The 18,037-nt window shown below is 34.4% G+C and overlaps 1 protein-coding gene across 1 annotated transcript; it reads right to left on the bottom strand.

The window, feature by feature from the left end:
• Positions 1-1,025: 1,025 nt before the first annotated feature.
• On the bottom strand, positions 1,026-1,454 carry LOC116028997 (histone H2AX-like). Its single transcript, XM_031270868.1, has one exon. The coding sequence runs from the start codon at positions 1,452-1,454 to the stop codon at positions 1,026-1,028; it is 429 nt and encodes a 142-aa protein (XP_031126728.1).
• Between the last annotated feature and the right edge of the window lie 16,583 nt (positions 1,455-18,037).

Below are 18,037 nucleotides of genomic sequence, written 5' to 3'. Positions count from 1 at the left end.
AAAATGGGGATGACATGACTAATACTCTTTACCTAGGTAGGGTTTTTTAGGGCAGAATTGTAATTATTAAATTTTAGGGTTAGAAATTTGGGCTTATGGTAAATTATTGGACTCTTAATCCCAAAGTAAAATATTCATTGATATAGATAAGGAGGTGGTGAGATTGACCTGAAACCTACTATCGGTTGTCAAAACAACTGTTATTTACCATCAAGTTACACTCTTAATCTCGAAATAAAATATTCATTATTGGATATTGACGATAAAAAATAAAAAAAAAAACAAAAAAAAAAAAAAAACCAATTTCTTGTAGGGAATCTTCCATCATTGATACATAAACCAATTTCTTGTACGTAATCTTCCATCATTGATACATATATTGCACCGTCTTGCACTGAAACCCCTAAATCTTGCACCCAACATTGTAGAATTGAACATACCTTGAAATCATGCACATGCAAGCTCCACCTTCATTATCCACCCTAACCTTCTTCTTCCTCCCACCTCTTCTAGCTATAGGGTGGGGCCGTTGGGCTGCTCTTTGAGTTGGTTTCCACCTCGGATTTGATTAGAGTTATGTTAAACCCAATTCAGGCTATAATTTCGAGTTATGATATGATAGGTCTTAAATGCCATCTTCTTTTCTTAATTTTTAGAAACAAGAGTCTTTTTTCTAATATATAGAATGCATATTAGAGTAAGAACTATTGGGACTTCAGAATTAATTACTACTTAAAAATGACTAATAAGGCATTTTTCAAAAACTCCTTTACTGTAAAATTCTTGCACCTAAATTTTCAAATTCTTTTGTAAAAAATCACAAAAAATGTCCTCTTATTCCTTTAGGGAATCTTCAAATGATGCACACACATAGCACCATCCTTGCACAATCTTGCATTTTTTTTTAGAGCCAAAATTGCAATTTCATTGCATTTCTTGATTTCAAACCATTCAATAGTAGATAGCTAATATACATAAACTTCCATTTTCACCTTCACTTAACCCCTACCAAGGGGCATAACACCCTAAAACTCCTGAGAAGCAGAGCCAATTTCACCCTTTCCAGAGCCAGCCTTCTTTGGCAGCAAAGTTTGATGGATATTGGGCAAAACACCCCCATTGGCAATAGTCACATCACCCAGAAGCTTGCTAAGCTCCTCATCATTCCTCACAGCCAATTGAATGTTCCTTGGCACTATGCGATTCTTCTTGTTGTCCCTTGCTGCATTCCCAGCCAATTCCAATACCTCAGAAGCGAGATACTCAAGAACAGCAGCGAGATAAACCGGAGCTCCGGCACCAACACGCTCGGCGTACTTTCCAGCCTTGAGGAATCGAGCGATCCTGCCGACCGGGAACTGGAGCCCCGCCTTAGAGGATCGAGACACCGACTTTGTGGCTTTCGCCTTGCCTCTACCAGCGCCGCCCTTCCCTGCACCCCCGCCGCTACTCATTTTCAGTTACGTAACCCTAATTGAAACACTTGATTCTCTGAGAATGTAGAGTAGAACCCACACAAATTCTCGCCGCCTTTTTCCACAATCTTGCATTGAACTTCACAAACAGTGAGTTTGTCAAATTTTTGAAATCTTTTTTTTTTTGCCTGAAATACGTGTCAGTATATACGACTTGCGTTTGCGTATGTATTACGGCATAAACAAATGCAAGTGGAACTTTATTCTTGATACCTACCTGACCCTTGACTACTTTGGCTATTTGGTTCTTGTTGCTGCATTTGTGAGAGTAGATTGGCATATATGCAGCAAACAGTATTGTTGGCATATATGCAGCAAACAGTAGCTTTAATTTTGTGCTTTTAACCAATGCAAGATTGAGCAAATTAGAGTAGAGTTACCTTAAAAGAATGTGAACAACAATGCGAAATTTTATCTTTGTTAGAGTAATAAGTTCACCTACTTAAAATGGTAGAACTAATTATAGATTTATGGTTTGGTCTTGATTTGCACCCGTGTATGACTAAAAGTAATGCAAAGTTAAATAGATCAAATATAATTGTTGAAATTTTTAGTTAAAATGACAATTTTGAGAGGCTATTTTATTGTACAAATGTTTGTGTGGGGTTCACTTCCGATTTGGGTCGGCTCAAAGTGAATTTACACTCTTTGTAGTGAGATGAAGAATTTCATATACTGTACACTCAAAATGGGTAATAGGTGAATGACAAATTAATTCTCAAAATAAACATATTTGAGAGGAGTCAAATTAAGCTTAGAAGTTTAATTACAGAGGCTAATTACTTAATGTGCTGGCAGCACATAACGAGGTGATTAAGCCTGGAAAGCTTAATTTTGTTTTGGGAAATTGGCACCAATTCGGTATTGTGTAATGTGAATCACGAGTCGGTGCTATATGCACGAATCGATGCTTTCGGTGCTAATGGCATTATTCGGGTGCAATTTTTGGTCCCAATTCGAAATTTTGTTGGTTAGTACGAATTTCTCGATCACTGAGGCGTTTTGAAATAAGTTTTGAGTGGTCGGTACAAATTAATTATATATTAATTTCGTAACCGCAAATATTATTATGATAATTAGTATGACTGTTTTAAATGTTTTTATGTAATTTTAAATTAGATTTATGTTGGATTTAAGTGTCATTTAATATGCTATTAATTCCTCCCTTCCATACAAATCGCTTGTTGTTGGCAGAATGTTTTGCACACCAGTTTAAAAGTCTCAAAACATTTTCATTTTCTCTCTACTCTCATTCTTTGTTTTCAAAGAGAAAATTGTCTACCTACATCGTTCGTATATTTCGTACAGAATACTCAGCTTGTGTTCTTGTTTCCTGGGCTTTGGGTTTGAGTGCTTGAACATCAAAGTCCTAATACGTTTTATCCTCTGGGAGACTGACGCATGCCACAACACTCCTAGCACACTCGGGAGGTGGTGAATCGATTTTAAGGAAAGCATGAGTACCAAACGACTCGGATTTCCCTTCTTCTTTCTCGTTGGGTTAAAACCTCATGTTTATCAACCCTTTCTTATTTTTTTTTTGTTATTGATTTTTATTTTAAAATGTGGTAGGTTCTCATTCACCGGAAAAAAAGAATCATATCCCTATGTTCTTGGTTTCGTACAAAGTATGTGGTGGGATTAATTTTTCACAAATTAAATCCATTGTACTAGTTTCATACTAGTTGCAATGGGATTATTTTCTATCTATTTTATATATATATATATATATATATATATATATATATATATATATATATATATTCTGTATTTACTTATTAATCTGTTATTTCCAACAATAATTACCTAAAAATTGTGGGAAATGATGATAAATCTTATCTACATAGACAGAAACAAGTTCACTTGCTGAAATAGTAAAAAAATTTACAGATCTAGGGTTTGTTTCTGTTGTAATAATAATTATAATAATATATTATTATTAATATAAACCAAGTGGATGTAATGCCTGAAAACATGGTAGTATGGAGTGGATAATTATATCCCCTAAAACATGGAATGTTTTATGGGATGTGGGGTAGGAAAAAGCACAAAACATAGATTAGTGGTTGTTGATTATGACATTATGTTTTGTCATCTTTGTTTGCTATGTTTATATATGTTGTAGTAATGTCGTAGGAATTGTAATGGAGTGAAGAAATAATGCAAAGCAAAACCTTTCTTTGTTAAAAAAAGTGTGGTCTGTGTGTGAGTGTACGTACAGAAGCAAATAGAAATAAATTCATTTCCATCCATAATCCTTCTCTTTAATTCCTCTCAATTACTATAGATATATTTATATTAAATATATCTTACAGTTTCATGTACCCTTACAAGAATAAAAGTAATGCACGTGATATGCTAGAGTATAATTAATTGCCTAATAGGAAGGTGAACAATGACAACAACAAAAAAATGGTCTTTGTTGAGTGGAGGAAACTAGTTCACTGGCCTGAAATGCTTGAACTATATATGTTCACATATAAGTTTTAACTTTTAAATTGATGCTAAAATAAAGGTAATGCAAGTGAAATATAGTATAATTATCTAAAAGGGAGGTGAATAGTGATGAGAATTCCAGTCTTCCATGGAGTAAATGAGTTCGCATCCCTAAAATGGTATTTCTTCTGTTCCATTTTATCTATCTTATTTACTATTCATTTGTCAAATTAAGTCTTTTTTCTATATTTATTTATTTTTATTTTTTTAATTTATTTTTAATTTTAATTTTTTGTGTTTAATAGTTCTTTTTACTGTAGTTTCTAAATATATGAATTTTGTATATTAATACTAAACTGAATATTATAAAAATTTGAATTAAAAATAACTTTAGTGAAGTCTCGTTAACCGAACCAAACATATAAAATGGGACAGAGGGAGTGATATAGAAAGAATATAGAGAGGATTTAAAAAGACAAAAAATTTTGTATTATTGAGATTTGCTTGTCTTTAATTCAAGTGGGCTTAGAGCCTTAAAAGAAAAAAAAAATTCCAAGACTACCTCATTGGGAATCCTTATTACGTTAGAAATAGGTAGCCATGTCCTTATTATTATGAATAATAAACTCAGTCTTGCTAAACTCCTAAGTTGCACCGTATTGAATATCTTTCTTGTGCTCTCTTGATCTAGTTATTCCTTGAGTTGGTTCACACTACTCAGACCCTTTTGACTAACTAGTTTTACCATCTACCTAGGGGCGGTCTGACCAGTAAACCTAATATGCAATGTTATCCATCAGTATAAGCTCTGCTCTTTAATTTCATTTTATATACACAATATGTTCATTATAACAATACAAAAATATTATTTTAATTTAACTACAAACTAATATTTTCACCTGTGCGATGCATGCACGGAATGGATTTTCGATAATATTTTAAAAATAGAGTAAATATCACTTTTGGTCCCAACATTTGTGATTTTTTTTTGGACTTTTTAGTGGGGCCAAGCATGAGGCCAGGTGAAGGAAAGATAGTATAATAGAGGAAACTGTAAGGAGCTTATAGAAGTAATGGTTTTCCGTGGGGCCCAAAAAATAAACATTAAAAACAACTCATTTTGGGGTCAAGCATGAGGCTCGTGTGATAGCCTAAAATTTTGTACCAAGATTTGTGATAGTAGAAATTGTTGTTGTTGGTGGCCCGTGATTTTTCCCCGTCATTTTGGGATTTTACACGTAAATCTTGTGTTTCTTGTGTTCATATTTATTTTTGGCCTATTGGGTATTATCTCATATTTGTGTACCGTACGTGTGGTTTTGTGATTATGATAGTCATAAGAAGTGGGATTTTTCCCACACTTCTGCTGTCCAAAAGATGCTTTTGTTATCCTCTTGATGATAAACTCGCTTACCTTTACATGAGGTGCAGAAAAAAATAGTACCATAAATTCTTGAATTGATGGCTTTGGATGAACATTGCTAAAATGATATACTGTGGATCGTCTTCGCCTCTTCAGTTATTGGAATAACATTCATCTTCAGAGTATAAGTTTCCTAGTAAACATTAGACATCCAATGATCAAATTGCAAAAATTTAGTACTTACAGACTGGCATGTAGCATCAGGTTCAATTTTAACTATTAGAGAGCAGTGTGTTTCTTCAGTGACACTATCATTCGACATTGATGCAATCCCGCCATAGCTTTCTTCCTTGTAGTCCAATTCCACTCCATTTTTATGCTGAAATATCTCGTCATATAACTTTTTACTGACTGGCTGGGGTGAGAAACTGCCTACATACAATGCGCGGAACGCTATTGGGATCTTCGTTCTGAGCGAGTTAATTCCAGCAATGGTCCTCCGACTATGTTGATTTTTCAAAATTAGTCCCCGACTTTTAATTTGGACAATTTAAGTCTCTTGACTTTCAAATTCTTTCCAATGTTGGTCCTTTCGTCAAATTTTGGTTAAGTTGAGGTCAAATGAAGGAGTAAAATTATATTGTCCGTTCACCTGTATAGTGTATTATTACTCGTATTTCTCATGTCCTATACGCTATATGTAGTCAGAGGACCATGAATTAACTCGTTCTGAGCCAGCTGAGGAGATATAAAGGGAATTTGGACTGAAGGTATTGAAGGAGGCTCAACTCCTTCTGTTAACCAATCCTTGTAGTAAACTGCAAACTTATTAGTGCCAATATCCATAGTCTCATTGTATACTTTTTCGAGAAGCTTAAGCTTTCTTGATTTGCTATCTGGACTTTAATTTCCAGCAAGCCAAGTTCTTTAATTTACCAAACCTTCAAGTGAGATAGATGTGGGAGGAATATATTCTCCCACAAATCTGGCAACAGACTCGTCCTCGCCTGTAGTCGAGAATCACAAAATACTTGCAGGATATGCTTTGCAGCGATTCGGTAAAATAAAAATAAAATAGGCAAATAAATTAAATTTGAAATTACAAGAATACCCTTCTAATTATAACCCATTATTTTTTCTATAGGAATTCAGGCAACATGTGGCAGGAAAGTTAGGCCGGAGGACCAAATCTGATACTTATTTAAAAGTCATGCACCTAATTAGAAAAAAAAAACAATAGTCAAAGACTAAATGTGATTCAGCTATGATAGTCAAGGGACTAAAAGTGATATTTACTCTTAAAAATATTTGGATCTATATATAATTATATAAACTATAACATCAAATATTATATAGTGCAATCGAAAAAATGGTTTGGATTGATTATGTTTTGAGATGTTATCATTGCTTGAATTCAATCAAATAATTGTTGAATTAATAGCTAATATGTATATGTAAGCATTTGGTGCCGAAACTTTGGAAAGTTTATATATCAGTGTTTATGATTTGTATAACTTGGGGCAAATATTCTCTTTGAAAAAAAAAACATAATATCACCGGTTCAAATTACACATTATCGAAAACCTCTTTGTAGATAACATTGGTAGTAGTAATAGAATCTTGCATTGTCTATCATCGTCTAAAGCTAACACCTTCATGCCATCAAGATGGAGGACTTAGGAAAAGCCACGTGCAATTGACCATGATTAGTGTATGGCCCTGGCTTTTGTTAACAGTCATGACATATGTGAGTATCAATGGGAATTGTTTACGCTAGAACTTGAAGGACAATCTCGTATTACAAGGAGTGAGCTGAGAGACATTCGGGGAATAAGAACTTTGAGTCCTTCATGTGTCCCATTAACTATCCTTGTTTCGACAATGTGATTTGCCAATCTTATGACGATGAGATGCGTATCATTGCAAAGACCAAGAGAGTGGCATGACAATAATATATATTAATTGCATATATTATTTGATTTGCTAACTACTGCAATACTTTTGAGAAATAAAAAAAAATCAAATAAGTACACAATAATTGGAGTAAATCAATAATTTAAAACAACAAATAAATCAAAATTTGTATATAATAAAACGTAAAGGTTATTACAAATAATTTGAATTTGTGTTGTATTATCATTCCTAGGCATATTAATAGGTGTTCTTGGAGAGCAAATTATAAATCCACCGTACAATGCTTCGCTACCGGCCACTGTAATTATGTATACCCCAGGGAGGAAAATTACAAATTGCATTTTATTTAAATAAAATAGTGTACAGTATTGAGATAACAAATTTGCTTACAACTAACACTGATATTAGCTTAACTAAATGATGCTGCACCAACGGCTGGTTCTAACCGTGGCTGGGCATTATCGAACAACCTATTTGGTTGGAGCAACGATGGTTGTGTATTATTCTGATTTCACAATGACTCGTTTTCTTAAAAAATAAGATGTCTGAGTTAAATCAATTGTCATGGAATGATTATTCCTAATATAACTAAATAACGAAAAATCGATTTAGATATAAACATTTCATTTTATATGTTAATCTACAATTTTTAATTAAATATTTTATTAAAGGTGAACATAATGCATGGCAACACTAATTTAAAGGCTTTCCATATAAAATAATTTTATAGTAAAAATTATTATTATATTTTTTTTGGCTGGCCACGAGGTGTCCTAAGCATGCCCTAACTGTAGAACGCACCTTTAAGCCCATATCATAGTCAAACTAATATCCGTTCGTACTAGGCCTGATTATCATCATCATTATTAAAGGAATAAGAGTCAAACAGGCCATTGTTGAACTGCACACGATAATGCAATTACACCACTGAATCTAAAAAAAAAATACAATTCGATCCCTAAACTAACCCATTTCTTGTAATTTGTCTCATTTACAGGTCTCTAACTGGTCACAATATTTTTAAAAAAAAACATAAAAATAATTATTTAAATTAAAAAAAAAAACCAGAACGTCATGCCAGAGACGATGAAACTCTTCGTCTCCAACCATGATTTCTATGTCTCTGGCCGGAGACAAAGAAACCTTCTTCATCTCGGTCCAGACACAAAGAAACCTTCTTTGTCTCTGGCCTGAGACGTAGAATGAGTTCTTTCAAGGAGTAAATGAGTTCGCATGCCTAAAATGGTAATAGAAAGAATATAGATATGATTTAGAAACAGTAAATATTTGTATTATATTACTGAAAATTGATTCTCCTGTAATACTATTAGTCTTATAGGGGTGCATGGAACAAACCATATATCTTTAAGGATTTTTATATTACTATTTCAAGCAAATGAACTTGTTTCTTTCGATAATGATTGGACTTATCATCGTTGCTCACATTATTTTTAGGTAATTATATTATTTGATCTATTTAACTTTGCATTACTTTTAGTCTTATACGAGTGCATATCAATAGGGCTGTTAGCGAACAGAACTTTCGACAGACTACTCGTGTTCGAGCTCGGTAAGCGTTCGTTTATGTTCGTTTATTAAGGTAAACGAACATTAACAAACAAAATTTAGAGCTCGTTTAATAAACGAACAGAGTCTGAACAGTGGTAAGCTCGCTTGCTAAGTGTTCGCGAACAAGCTCGTTTGTGTTGGTTTAGTAGTGTTCGTTTAGTAGTGTTCGCGAACAAACTCGTTTAGTGTTCGTTTAATAATGTTCGCGAACATGTTTATATATACATATATATATATATATATATATATATATATATATATATATATATATATAATTGTTCGTGAAGATGTGAATGCAGATTATTTATTGTTCGCGAACAAATGTGTTCATAAACATGTGAAGGTGTTTGGTTATTAAGTGTTCACGAACGTGTTCATGAACGTAAATGAACATGTTTGTGAACGTGTTTGTTAACGTTTGCGAACACGTTCGTGAACGTGTTCGTTAACGTTAACGAACACGTTCGTGAACATGTTCGCGAACGTTAACGAATACTAACGAACGCTTAACAAACGAACACGAACAGAATTTTCAAAAACCTTAACAAACGAACATAAACATGAACACCCCAAAATCCTTAACAAACGAACACGAACAGCCTATGTTCGTTTATGTTCGGTTCGTTAACAGCCCTACATATCAAGACCAAATTAAACTGTAAATCTAAATATGATTTCTACAATTATAAGCAACTGAGCTCATTTACTCCAAGATCAAATTTCTCATTATTTACGGTCCTTGCTTTAAGGTAATTCTACTCTATTTCACTCAATCTTGTATTGGTGAAGAGTGCAAAAGGTAGAACTATAAGTAATTTGTACCATTTTAGAAAGTGTAGAAACTTTTGTTATATATTTGACTGCTTTGAATGTAAAACTATATATGATCTTACATATAGAAATATATTTTTCAGGAAAAAGGGATGCATATGTTAAAGGGATGCATGAATCCTCGATCAGGAATATTTAATTTTTCACATAATCTTGGTTTAGCATAACTTTGAAATAGATTAATAAATATATATACCTGACAATTCTAAGTCGATGTATTAGACCCTGAGGGAGGAGTATGTTTGGAGAAAGTAAGGCGATACACTTCCAAATCCATTGTTGTTGTCGTGTCGAGGTATAACACTCCACCTAATAATTGAATGATATGCAACCGAGTCCTGCATTTCATGTCTTCATCAGTTGAATATTCTGTCACTGATAGCTAATTCTGTAGACATGTTAGGATCAAAGAAGAGGTACATGAAATTGAATTATATATTGTTAAGCCTAATAATATTGTAGAGGTGGTCATGACAAACATATGTCATATTTTGTCTGCATTTGGAAACATCCATACCATCAATGCACAATCCTAAGAGAATATAATCTACTCATTTTGCAATGTGATGGTGACTTCCCCAAATAATGGCAGTTGGAAAGAATGGGTCTCTGGCCGCAATCTCTCCAACATTGCAGTGAGCAAATTAAAAACCAGTCTAAATATATCATTTCCAATCTAGATAATCCATCAAAGCCTACCAGTCCAATGTAAGTCATAACCCTATCATCAAATTCTTGCACCCAAATCCTCAAAATATTCCCTCTCTAGAAAAAAAAAAAAAACTCATAATCTTTCAGGGAATCTTTGATTAATGCACAAACTGCACCATCCTTGTGCGCAGTGAGCAAAGGTCTAGCCTCTGTGTTCAGTTGAGTTATCATGATTTACATCCTCCCAGATCCTTTGTCGGGTCAGGGGTGGGGGGCCTTGGGGTTGGGGATTCAACCTTTTGGGAGAAGAGAAAATAAAGGTTCTAATCATTTAACAATACTCGTATTGTAATCTCGATTTTTAATTAATTATACTTTTTTTGGTCTTTAATTATCTGCATTGTGGCGATTTTAATCAGATTACTGAACAACAAATATTTTACAGAAAATATTATATTACAGAAATTAATAACGGTAACATACTAATTTAACAAATATTCTCTTTTTCGTCCCCACATTATGGAGGCACCTGAGAAGTGGTTCAATGTTTTGTGTTTTTTTATAGTTATTTTAACTCCTACAAATCCAAAATTTTGTGTGGCCTGCTGAATGGGAAAAGGAACGAAAGCAATTGCGCCACTCTCACGTGTGGGAAGATCTGCCCCCAACTAGGTGCGTGCAGTTCACGCGTCAGCTGCGTGCATAAAGAAACTATTTTTTGTCAGAATTTATTTATTTTTTACTCAATTTGCCTCTTCTATCTTCCCTCATCTCTTCTACCTGGAACTTTATTCTTGATACCTCCCTGACCCTTGACGAGTGTTTTGGCTACTTGGTTATTGTTGCTGCATTTGTGAGAGTAGATTAGCTTGCAGCAAATAGTAGCGTTAGTTGCTTGGCTTGATATCGCTCATTCTTATTTTCTTCAAACTCAAAACCCCTTGTCCTTCCCCACAGAATGTAGAGTGAAGCTGTTGAGGGTGATATGAAATCCAGGCCTGATCTAGAAGCTTGTGGTGTGCATGCTTGCATGAGGCTGGGAATTCACCTGAATGAGAAATGAAAGTTGTACTTGTGTTTGTTGTATTTTAAGTTAAAAAAAAAAAGAATTTTTGAAAATTTGACAAACTCAAGTGACAACATTTTTTTTTACCATTAGCTCAATCTTTCAGAAAAGTCCAAACTATTAGTATTAGTTGTACCTAAGGTTAGTTGGTTTTGTCACTGATAGTATTAGTTGGTTGTATAAATGTAGTTAAAATTATTTGTTTAATATTAACTTATTCATATAAAATAACTTTTAAGGGAATTTGTGTATTGTGTTATTCTGTGTTCTAAATATATTAGGAGGTATGAACTTTTAATCCTTGATAAATGATTCTAAAATTTAAGTCATCAATTATAATTTTCTTAGAAGATAGGCAACCATAACAATGGTTCTTTTCTGATTTTTGCAGAGAAAAAAAACTTAGGGTAGATTTTTACAAGGGGGGGGGGGTGGTTAATTTTATAGAGGATTTTACTCCTGCAAATCTAAAATATTTGTGGGGTCCACTAAATGAGGAAAGGAGAGAAAGCAGATCTGCTACTCCCGCGTGTCGGAAACTCGGCACCCAACTAGATGCGTGCACTCAGCTGGGTGCATAAAGAAATTTTTTAAAAACTTTTTTTGTTAGAATTTGTTTTTTGTCTTCATTTCTCCTCTTCTCTCTTTCCTCCTCTCTCATGCATGGACCGGAAAAAATAATAACAAAAAAAAAAAAACACACTAATGAGTTTGCTCTGAGTGTGTTATTTTTATTTATTTAACAATTATTGAATTATTTTAAATTTTAATATTTAAAATATCAAATAATTTTATTGTAAAAATTATTATTATTATTATTATTATTATTATTATTATTATAGGTCCACAACCCATTAAAATATAAATCATTATTGTATGGACCGTGTTCCACACAACTATGTGGACCACAGTGTAAAAAGACATAAAGTATAATTATTCTAACTTATAAATATATATTATTGTAGCAGATAAAGTACATTATTTTAACTCATAAAATATATTATCTTACACAGAAATGTAATTATTCTAAAACTTAAATACATTATACATTAGTCTAACTCATAACATACATTATCTTAACCCATAAATTTCATTAATCAAACATTAAGTACATTATTCTAATACATACATAAAGTATATTATTAGAACTCATAAAATACATTATCTTACGGTCTTAGCTCAAAATGTTCATTGTTCTAACAAATGTGCGGAATAAAAAAAAAAATTTTAACATCAAAACAAAATTGTTTTGGACCATGGTCCACACAATAATTTGCCATTAGATAGCAAATAGCAAATCCCTACCGACAATATTTTCATCTTAGCGAATCGATGGCAAAGAAGACAGCGAGACTTAGAGGAGAAAAAAGGGCAAAGAAATTAGCAAAGGTGGTATTGATAGCATTGGTTAGGGATTGTGAGTTTAGAACTAGTCAATGATCAGATTGTATGTTTAGAACTAGTCGGCGGTGAGAATTGAAGATGAAGAACTAATGATTGGAGATGACGATTGTGGGTTAACTCATTTTTTGACTCGAGTTGGCCTGGTAGTATTTTCCATTGTTGTTGTTATTATTTTATTTTATTTTAATTTGTGAATTAAAAAATATAGGTTTGTTTTGTGTTATGAGTTTTGATGATGAAGATGACCTCCTTGTTGGGTTAGCTTGTTTCTTGACTTGTGTTGATAGTAATTTATGTCGTGTGTTTTGTGTTTTGGGGATGAAGATGAACACCTTGGTTTGTCAAATATGGAAAAAGTTCAGGGGTAATCCATGAGATTGAAGATAGAAATAATTTTGGCTTTTACAAAAAGTTGAAAAAAGCTATTTGCCTCATTCAGCTATTCCAATAAGCTCTTTCGATCCACTAAACACTAAGGGTTTGGAAACAATAATGTAGAGGTGGTCATGACATACATATGTCACGCAACTCATCTTTTGTCTGCATTTAGAAACATCTTGCAACTGTCATGCCATCAATGCGGAATGTGATGGTGACTTCCCCAAATATATAGTAGAAGTTGGAAAGAATGGGTCTCTGGCCACCATCTCTCCACCTTTGCAGTGATCAAAGATCAGTCCAAATATATCATTTTCAATCTAGACAATCTATCAAAACCTACTACCAGTTCAATGTAAGACATAACCCTATCATCAAATTCTTGCACCTAAATCCTCAAATTTTCCCTCTCTCTAAAAAAAATTTCATATTCTTTTAAGGAATCATCCATTGATGCACAAAATGCACCATCATTGCACAAATCTTGCACTAAAACCCTCCAAATCTTGCACCCATCTTGCACTGAAACTCTCCAAATCTTGCACCCAACATTCAAGCAATTGAACACACCTTGAAATCATGCACAAACTCCACTTTGAAATAAATTAGTGTATATATATATATATATATATTGAACTACATTCCTGTAAAAACAGGTCTATTCTACGGTCTTGAATTGTTTTAATTGTTTATATTTTATATTTGGCATTAAGCTTCCGTGTTTTGTTTGTATTTTGGTGGGGGGCAATTATGGTTTTTTTTACTTTTATTCTCTCTCTCTTTCTTAAGCACTGGCTAGTGTAGTTCTCATTGTTACGCACTACCGGTATCCTCTCTTCAACCGTACGGCCTTGGAGGCGAAGTAACCACTCTCGTTCCTTGCATACGGTGGTCGTTGGGGTCACCGGACGGGGCAAAAGTCTGGGACCACCGGGTATAGGTGTCGACCGAGGTGTGTTTTCTCTCGATTTGTCGTTTTTTGTTGTTCTCATATTCAGATTTTGTCTCTTGGGTGTGTGCATTGTGTCGGTTTCTTATCTTGCTGGTTGGTACGCTAGCATTGGGGCACGGGGTGGTCGGGTGTTGTCTCAATTTTGGGGATGACGGGCAGGTTAGGGTTTTGGGGCTAATGGGTTTGTTATGATATTATTATTATTATTATTAAACCAAGTGGATCATAATCCCTGAAAACATGGATGTATGGAGTTGATATATCCCTTAAAACATGAAAGCTTAAATCATGGAATGTTTTAAGGGATGTGGGGCACAAAGCATCAAACATGGATTAGTGGTCTTTGATGTGTGAATTAATTATTGTCATCTTTGTTTGCTAGTATATGTATATATATATATGTTGTATTACCGAAGGGTTGTAGGTGTGGTGTGGAGAAATAATGAAAAGCAAAACATTTCTTTGTCAATAAAAAAAAGTGTGGTCTGTGTGTGAGTGTACGTACAGAAGCAAATAGAAATAAATTCATTTCCATCCATAATCCTTCTCTTTAATTCCTCTCAATTACTATAGATATATTTATATTAAATATATCTTACATTTGGTATCAGAGCCTATCAACCTTCCAACCCTGAGATATTTTTTCTAGTGAAATATGGCCAATAATTTCAATATTGTATGGTCGGGTCCTAAATTAGACGGGAAGCTCGATTACAATTATTGGCAAATTATGATGACCACACATTTGAAAGCTCAAAATCTTTGGAGCTATGTTGATCCCGGTCTACCAGAAGGAGCTGATGCAGCTGCTACACGGCGAGATCAATTGGCGTTGGGACAAATTCATCAAGGTGTCCATTACTCCATTTTTGGGCAACTAGCTCGTGCTCAAATGGCAAAAGAAGCTTGGGACATCTTAAAGGTGTCAAACAAAGGAGTCGACCGGTCACAGAAGTCCAAGCTGCAGACGTTGAGAAGGTTGTATGATCGTTGTGAGATGGCCTCTACAGAAACCGTAGATATGTATTTCTCTCGTCTTATTGATCTTGTAAATAAGATGAGGTTATACGGAGACACAATTGAGGATGGTGCAGTGGTTGAAAAAGTTCTACGAACGATGCCGATGAAGTATGACCATGTGGTGGCTTCAATAACAGAGTCACACGATACCGAGGACTTGTCAATTGCTGAGTTAAAAGGTATGATCGAAAGTCATATTGAAAGGATTGCGTCAAAATCAGAACCACTAGCAGAAGAAGCTTTGAAGAGCCAAGTCACCTTTAATATGACTAGCTCTAATCAAAGAGGTGGAGGAGCTGGTAGAGGTCGTGGAAGAGGTAGAGGAGGATTCAGAGGAAGAGGACGTGGTAACTCAAATCAAGGAAGGGGACGAGGTAACTTCAATCAAGGAAGAGGTGGAGGTAATAATACCAAGCAAGGTAAATTTCCATTCAATTGCTACAATTGCGGCAAATATGGACACAAAATTGCAGATTGCTGGTATAAAGAGGATGGTCATGAAAATCAAGCAAATGTTGCTGAAAAATCTGGTGAGAGTTCTACTGAATCTGAAACCTTATTTTTGGTCAGTAACAGTTTGTCTGCAGATGAAAACATATGGTTCTTGGATACTGGATGTAGTAATCATATGTGTGGGAAGAAAGAATTGTTTTCAGAGTTGGATGAATCAATACGATCTGAGGTGACATTTGGAAATAAGTCAAAAGTGCCAATTTTGGGAAAAGGTAAAATCTCTATTCAATTGAAGGATGGTACTCACAATTTTATATCCGATGTTTTCTATGTTCCTGCATTACACCAAAATTTGTTGAGTATGGGACAGTTGTCAGAAAAGGGATATAAAATAAATATCACTGGAGGGTGTTGTACCATTGTTGATGCCAAGGGAGTTTTGATTGCAAAGGTAAATATGTCTCAAAATCGACTATTTCCTTTAAAAATCAACCATGCACTTCTTACTTGCTTTAATTCTGAAATCCGTGATGATAATTGGTTGTGGCATATGCGGTTTGGGCATTTTCATTTCTCCGGATTAAATTATTTAGCAAGAAAGAAACTTGTTTCTGATTTGCCGATTATTAATGTTCCTGACAAAATTTGTGAGAGTTGTTTGATTGGGAAGAAGCATAGAGAACCTTTTCCTATAGGCAAGTCTAAAAGAGCGACAAAGCAGTTGGAGATTGTTCACTCAGATCTGTGTTCATTGGAAGTTCCTTCGAATGGAGGTTGTAAGTACTTTGTTACCTTCATTGATGATTTCAGTAGAAAAACATGGGTTTATTTTCTGAAACAGAAGTCAGATGCATGTGATGTTTTTCAACAATTTAAGGTTTTTGTTGAAAAACAAAGTGGTTATAAGATTAAGATTTTGAGAACTGATAGAGGTACAGAATATATTGCTTGTGATGAATTTTTAAAGAAAAATGGTATTCAGCATCAGATGACAGCTAGGTATACTCCACAACAAAATGGAGTGGCTGAGAGGAAAAATAGGTCTATCATGGACATGGTAAGATGCATGATGAAATCTAAAAATCTGCCTAAACCTTTTTGGGCAGAAGCTGTTGCTTGTGCTGTTCATGTGTTAAATATGTGTCCAACTAAAAGTGTTCGTGATAAGACACCTGAGGAAGCTTGGAGTGGGAGTAAACCATCTATCAGACATCTCAAGGTTTTTGGATGTTTGGCATATGCACATGTGCCAGATCAGTTGAGAAAGAAGTTGGACGATAAAGGTGAGAAGTGTATTTTTATTGGTTATAGTGACATTTCAAAGGCTTATAAATTGTATAATCCTGAAACTCAAAAGGTTGTTATAAGTCGTGATGTCATTTTTGATGAATATGGTGCATGGGATTGGTCAACTAAAGAAGAAAGGTCAGTTGTTGTTCCCATTATTCCTGATAATGAGCAATTGGTTTCAGATAATGTTCAATCTTCTTTACAGCCAGAGTCATCAGTTCGGAGATCTCAACGCGAGCGTCACTTACCAGCTCGTTTGGAAGATTATGTTTTGGGTAATGATAATGACTTGACTGATGAAGAGATTGTTCAGTTTGCTCTCTTTGCAGATTGTGACCCTATATCATTTGAGGAGGCTGCTACAGAAACTCATTGGCTTAAGGCAATGGATGAGGAGATTTGTGCCATTGAAAAGAATGGTACTTGGGAGTTAACAGAATTACCTCCCGAAAAGAAGCCAATTGGAGTAAAGTGGGTTTATAAAACCAAATACAAGTCAAATGGTGAGGTTGACCGTTTTAAGGCACGGTTGGTAGCAAAGGGTTACAAACAAAAACCAGGTATTGATTATTTTGAGGTTTTTGCTCCTGTAAGTAGACTTGATACTGTGCGAATGCTTATTTCTCTTGCTGCTCAAAATGATTGGAAATTGTTTCAAATGGATGTCAAGTCTGCTTTTTTGAATGGTTTTCTTGAAGAAGAAATATATGTTGAGCAACCTGCAGGGTATGTGAAGAAAGGGGAAGAAAATAAGGTTTACAAGTTGAGAAAAGCTTTGTATGGTTTAAAACAGGCACCCAGAGCATGGTATGGTTGCATTGATTCTTATTTTGTTGAGAATGGTTTTATGAGGTGTCCTTATGAGCATACTCTGTATGTCAAATACACAGATTTTGGAGATATTGTTATAATCTGTCTGTATGTTGATGATTTGATTTTTACTGGAAACAATTTGAAACTAATCTCAGAATTCAGGGAGGCACTCATTAAGAAATTTGAAATGACTGATATGGGCCTTATGTGTTACTTTCTTGGTCTTGAAGTTGTTCAGATGAATGGTGGAATCTTCATTTCACAGAAGAAATATGCTGCTGATATTTTGAAAAAGATCAAAATGGAAAACTCCAAACCAGTTTCAACTCCAGTAGCTGAAAAGTTGAAGATGTCCAAAGATGAGTGTGGTAAGAATGTGAATGTTACAGCTTATAAAAGTTTAATGGGGAGTTTGAGGTATT

The sequence above is a fragment of the Ipomoea triloba genome, chromosome 9 (assembly GCF_003576645.1).
Source record: "Ipomoea triloba cultivar NCNSP0323 chromosome 9, ASM357664v1".
In the NCBI taxonomy this organism is placed as follows: domain Eukaryota; kingdom Viridiplantae; phylum Streptophyta; class Magnoliopsida; order Solanales; family Convolvulaceae; genus Ipomoea; species Ipomoea triloba.
Note: the sequence above shows the minus strand (reverse complement) of the source record. Positions and strands in the feature narration are given on the sequence as shown.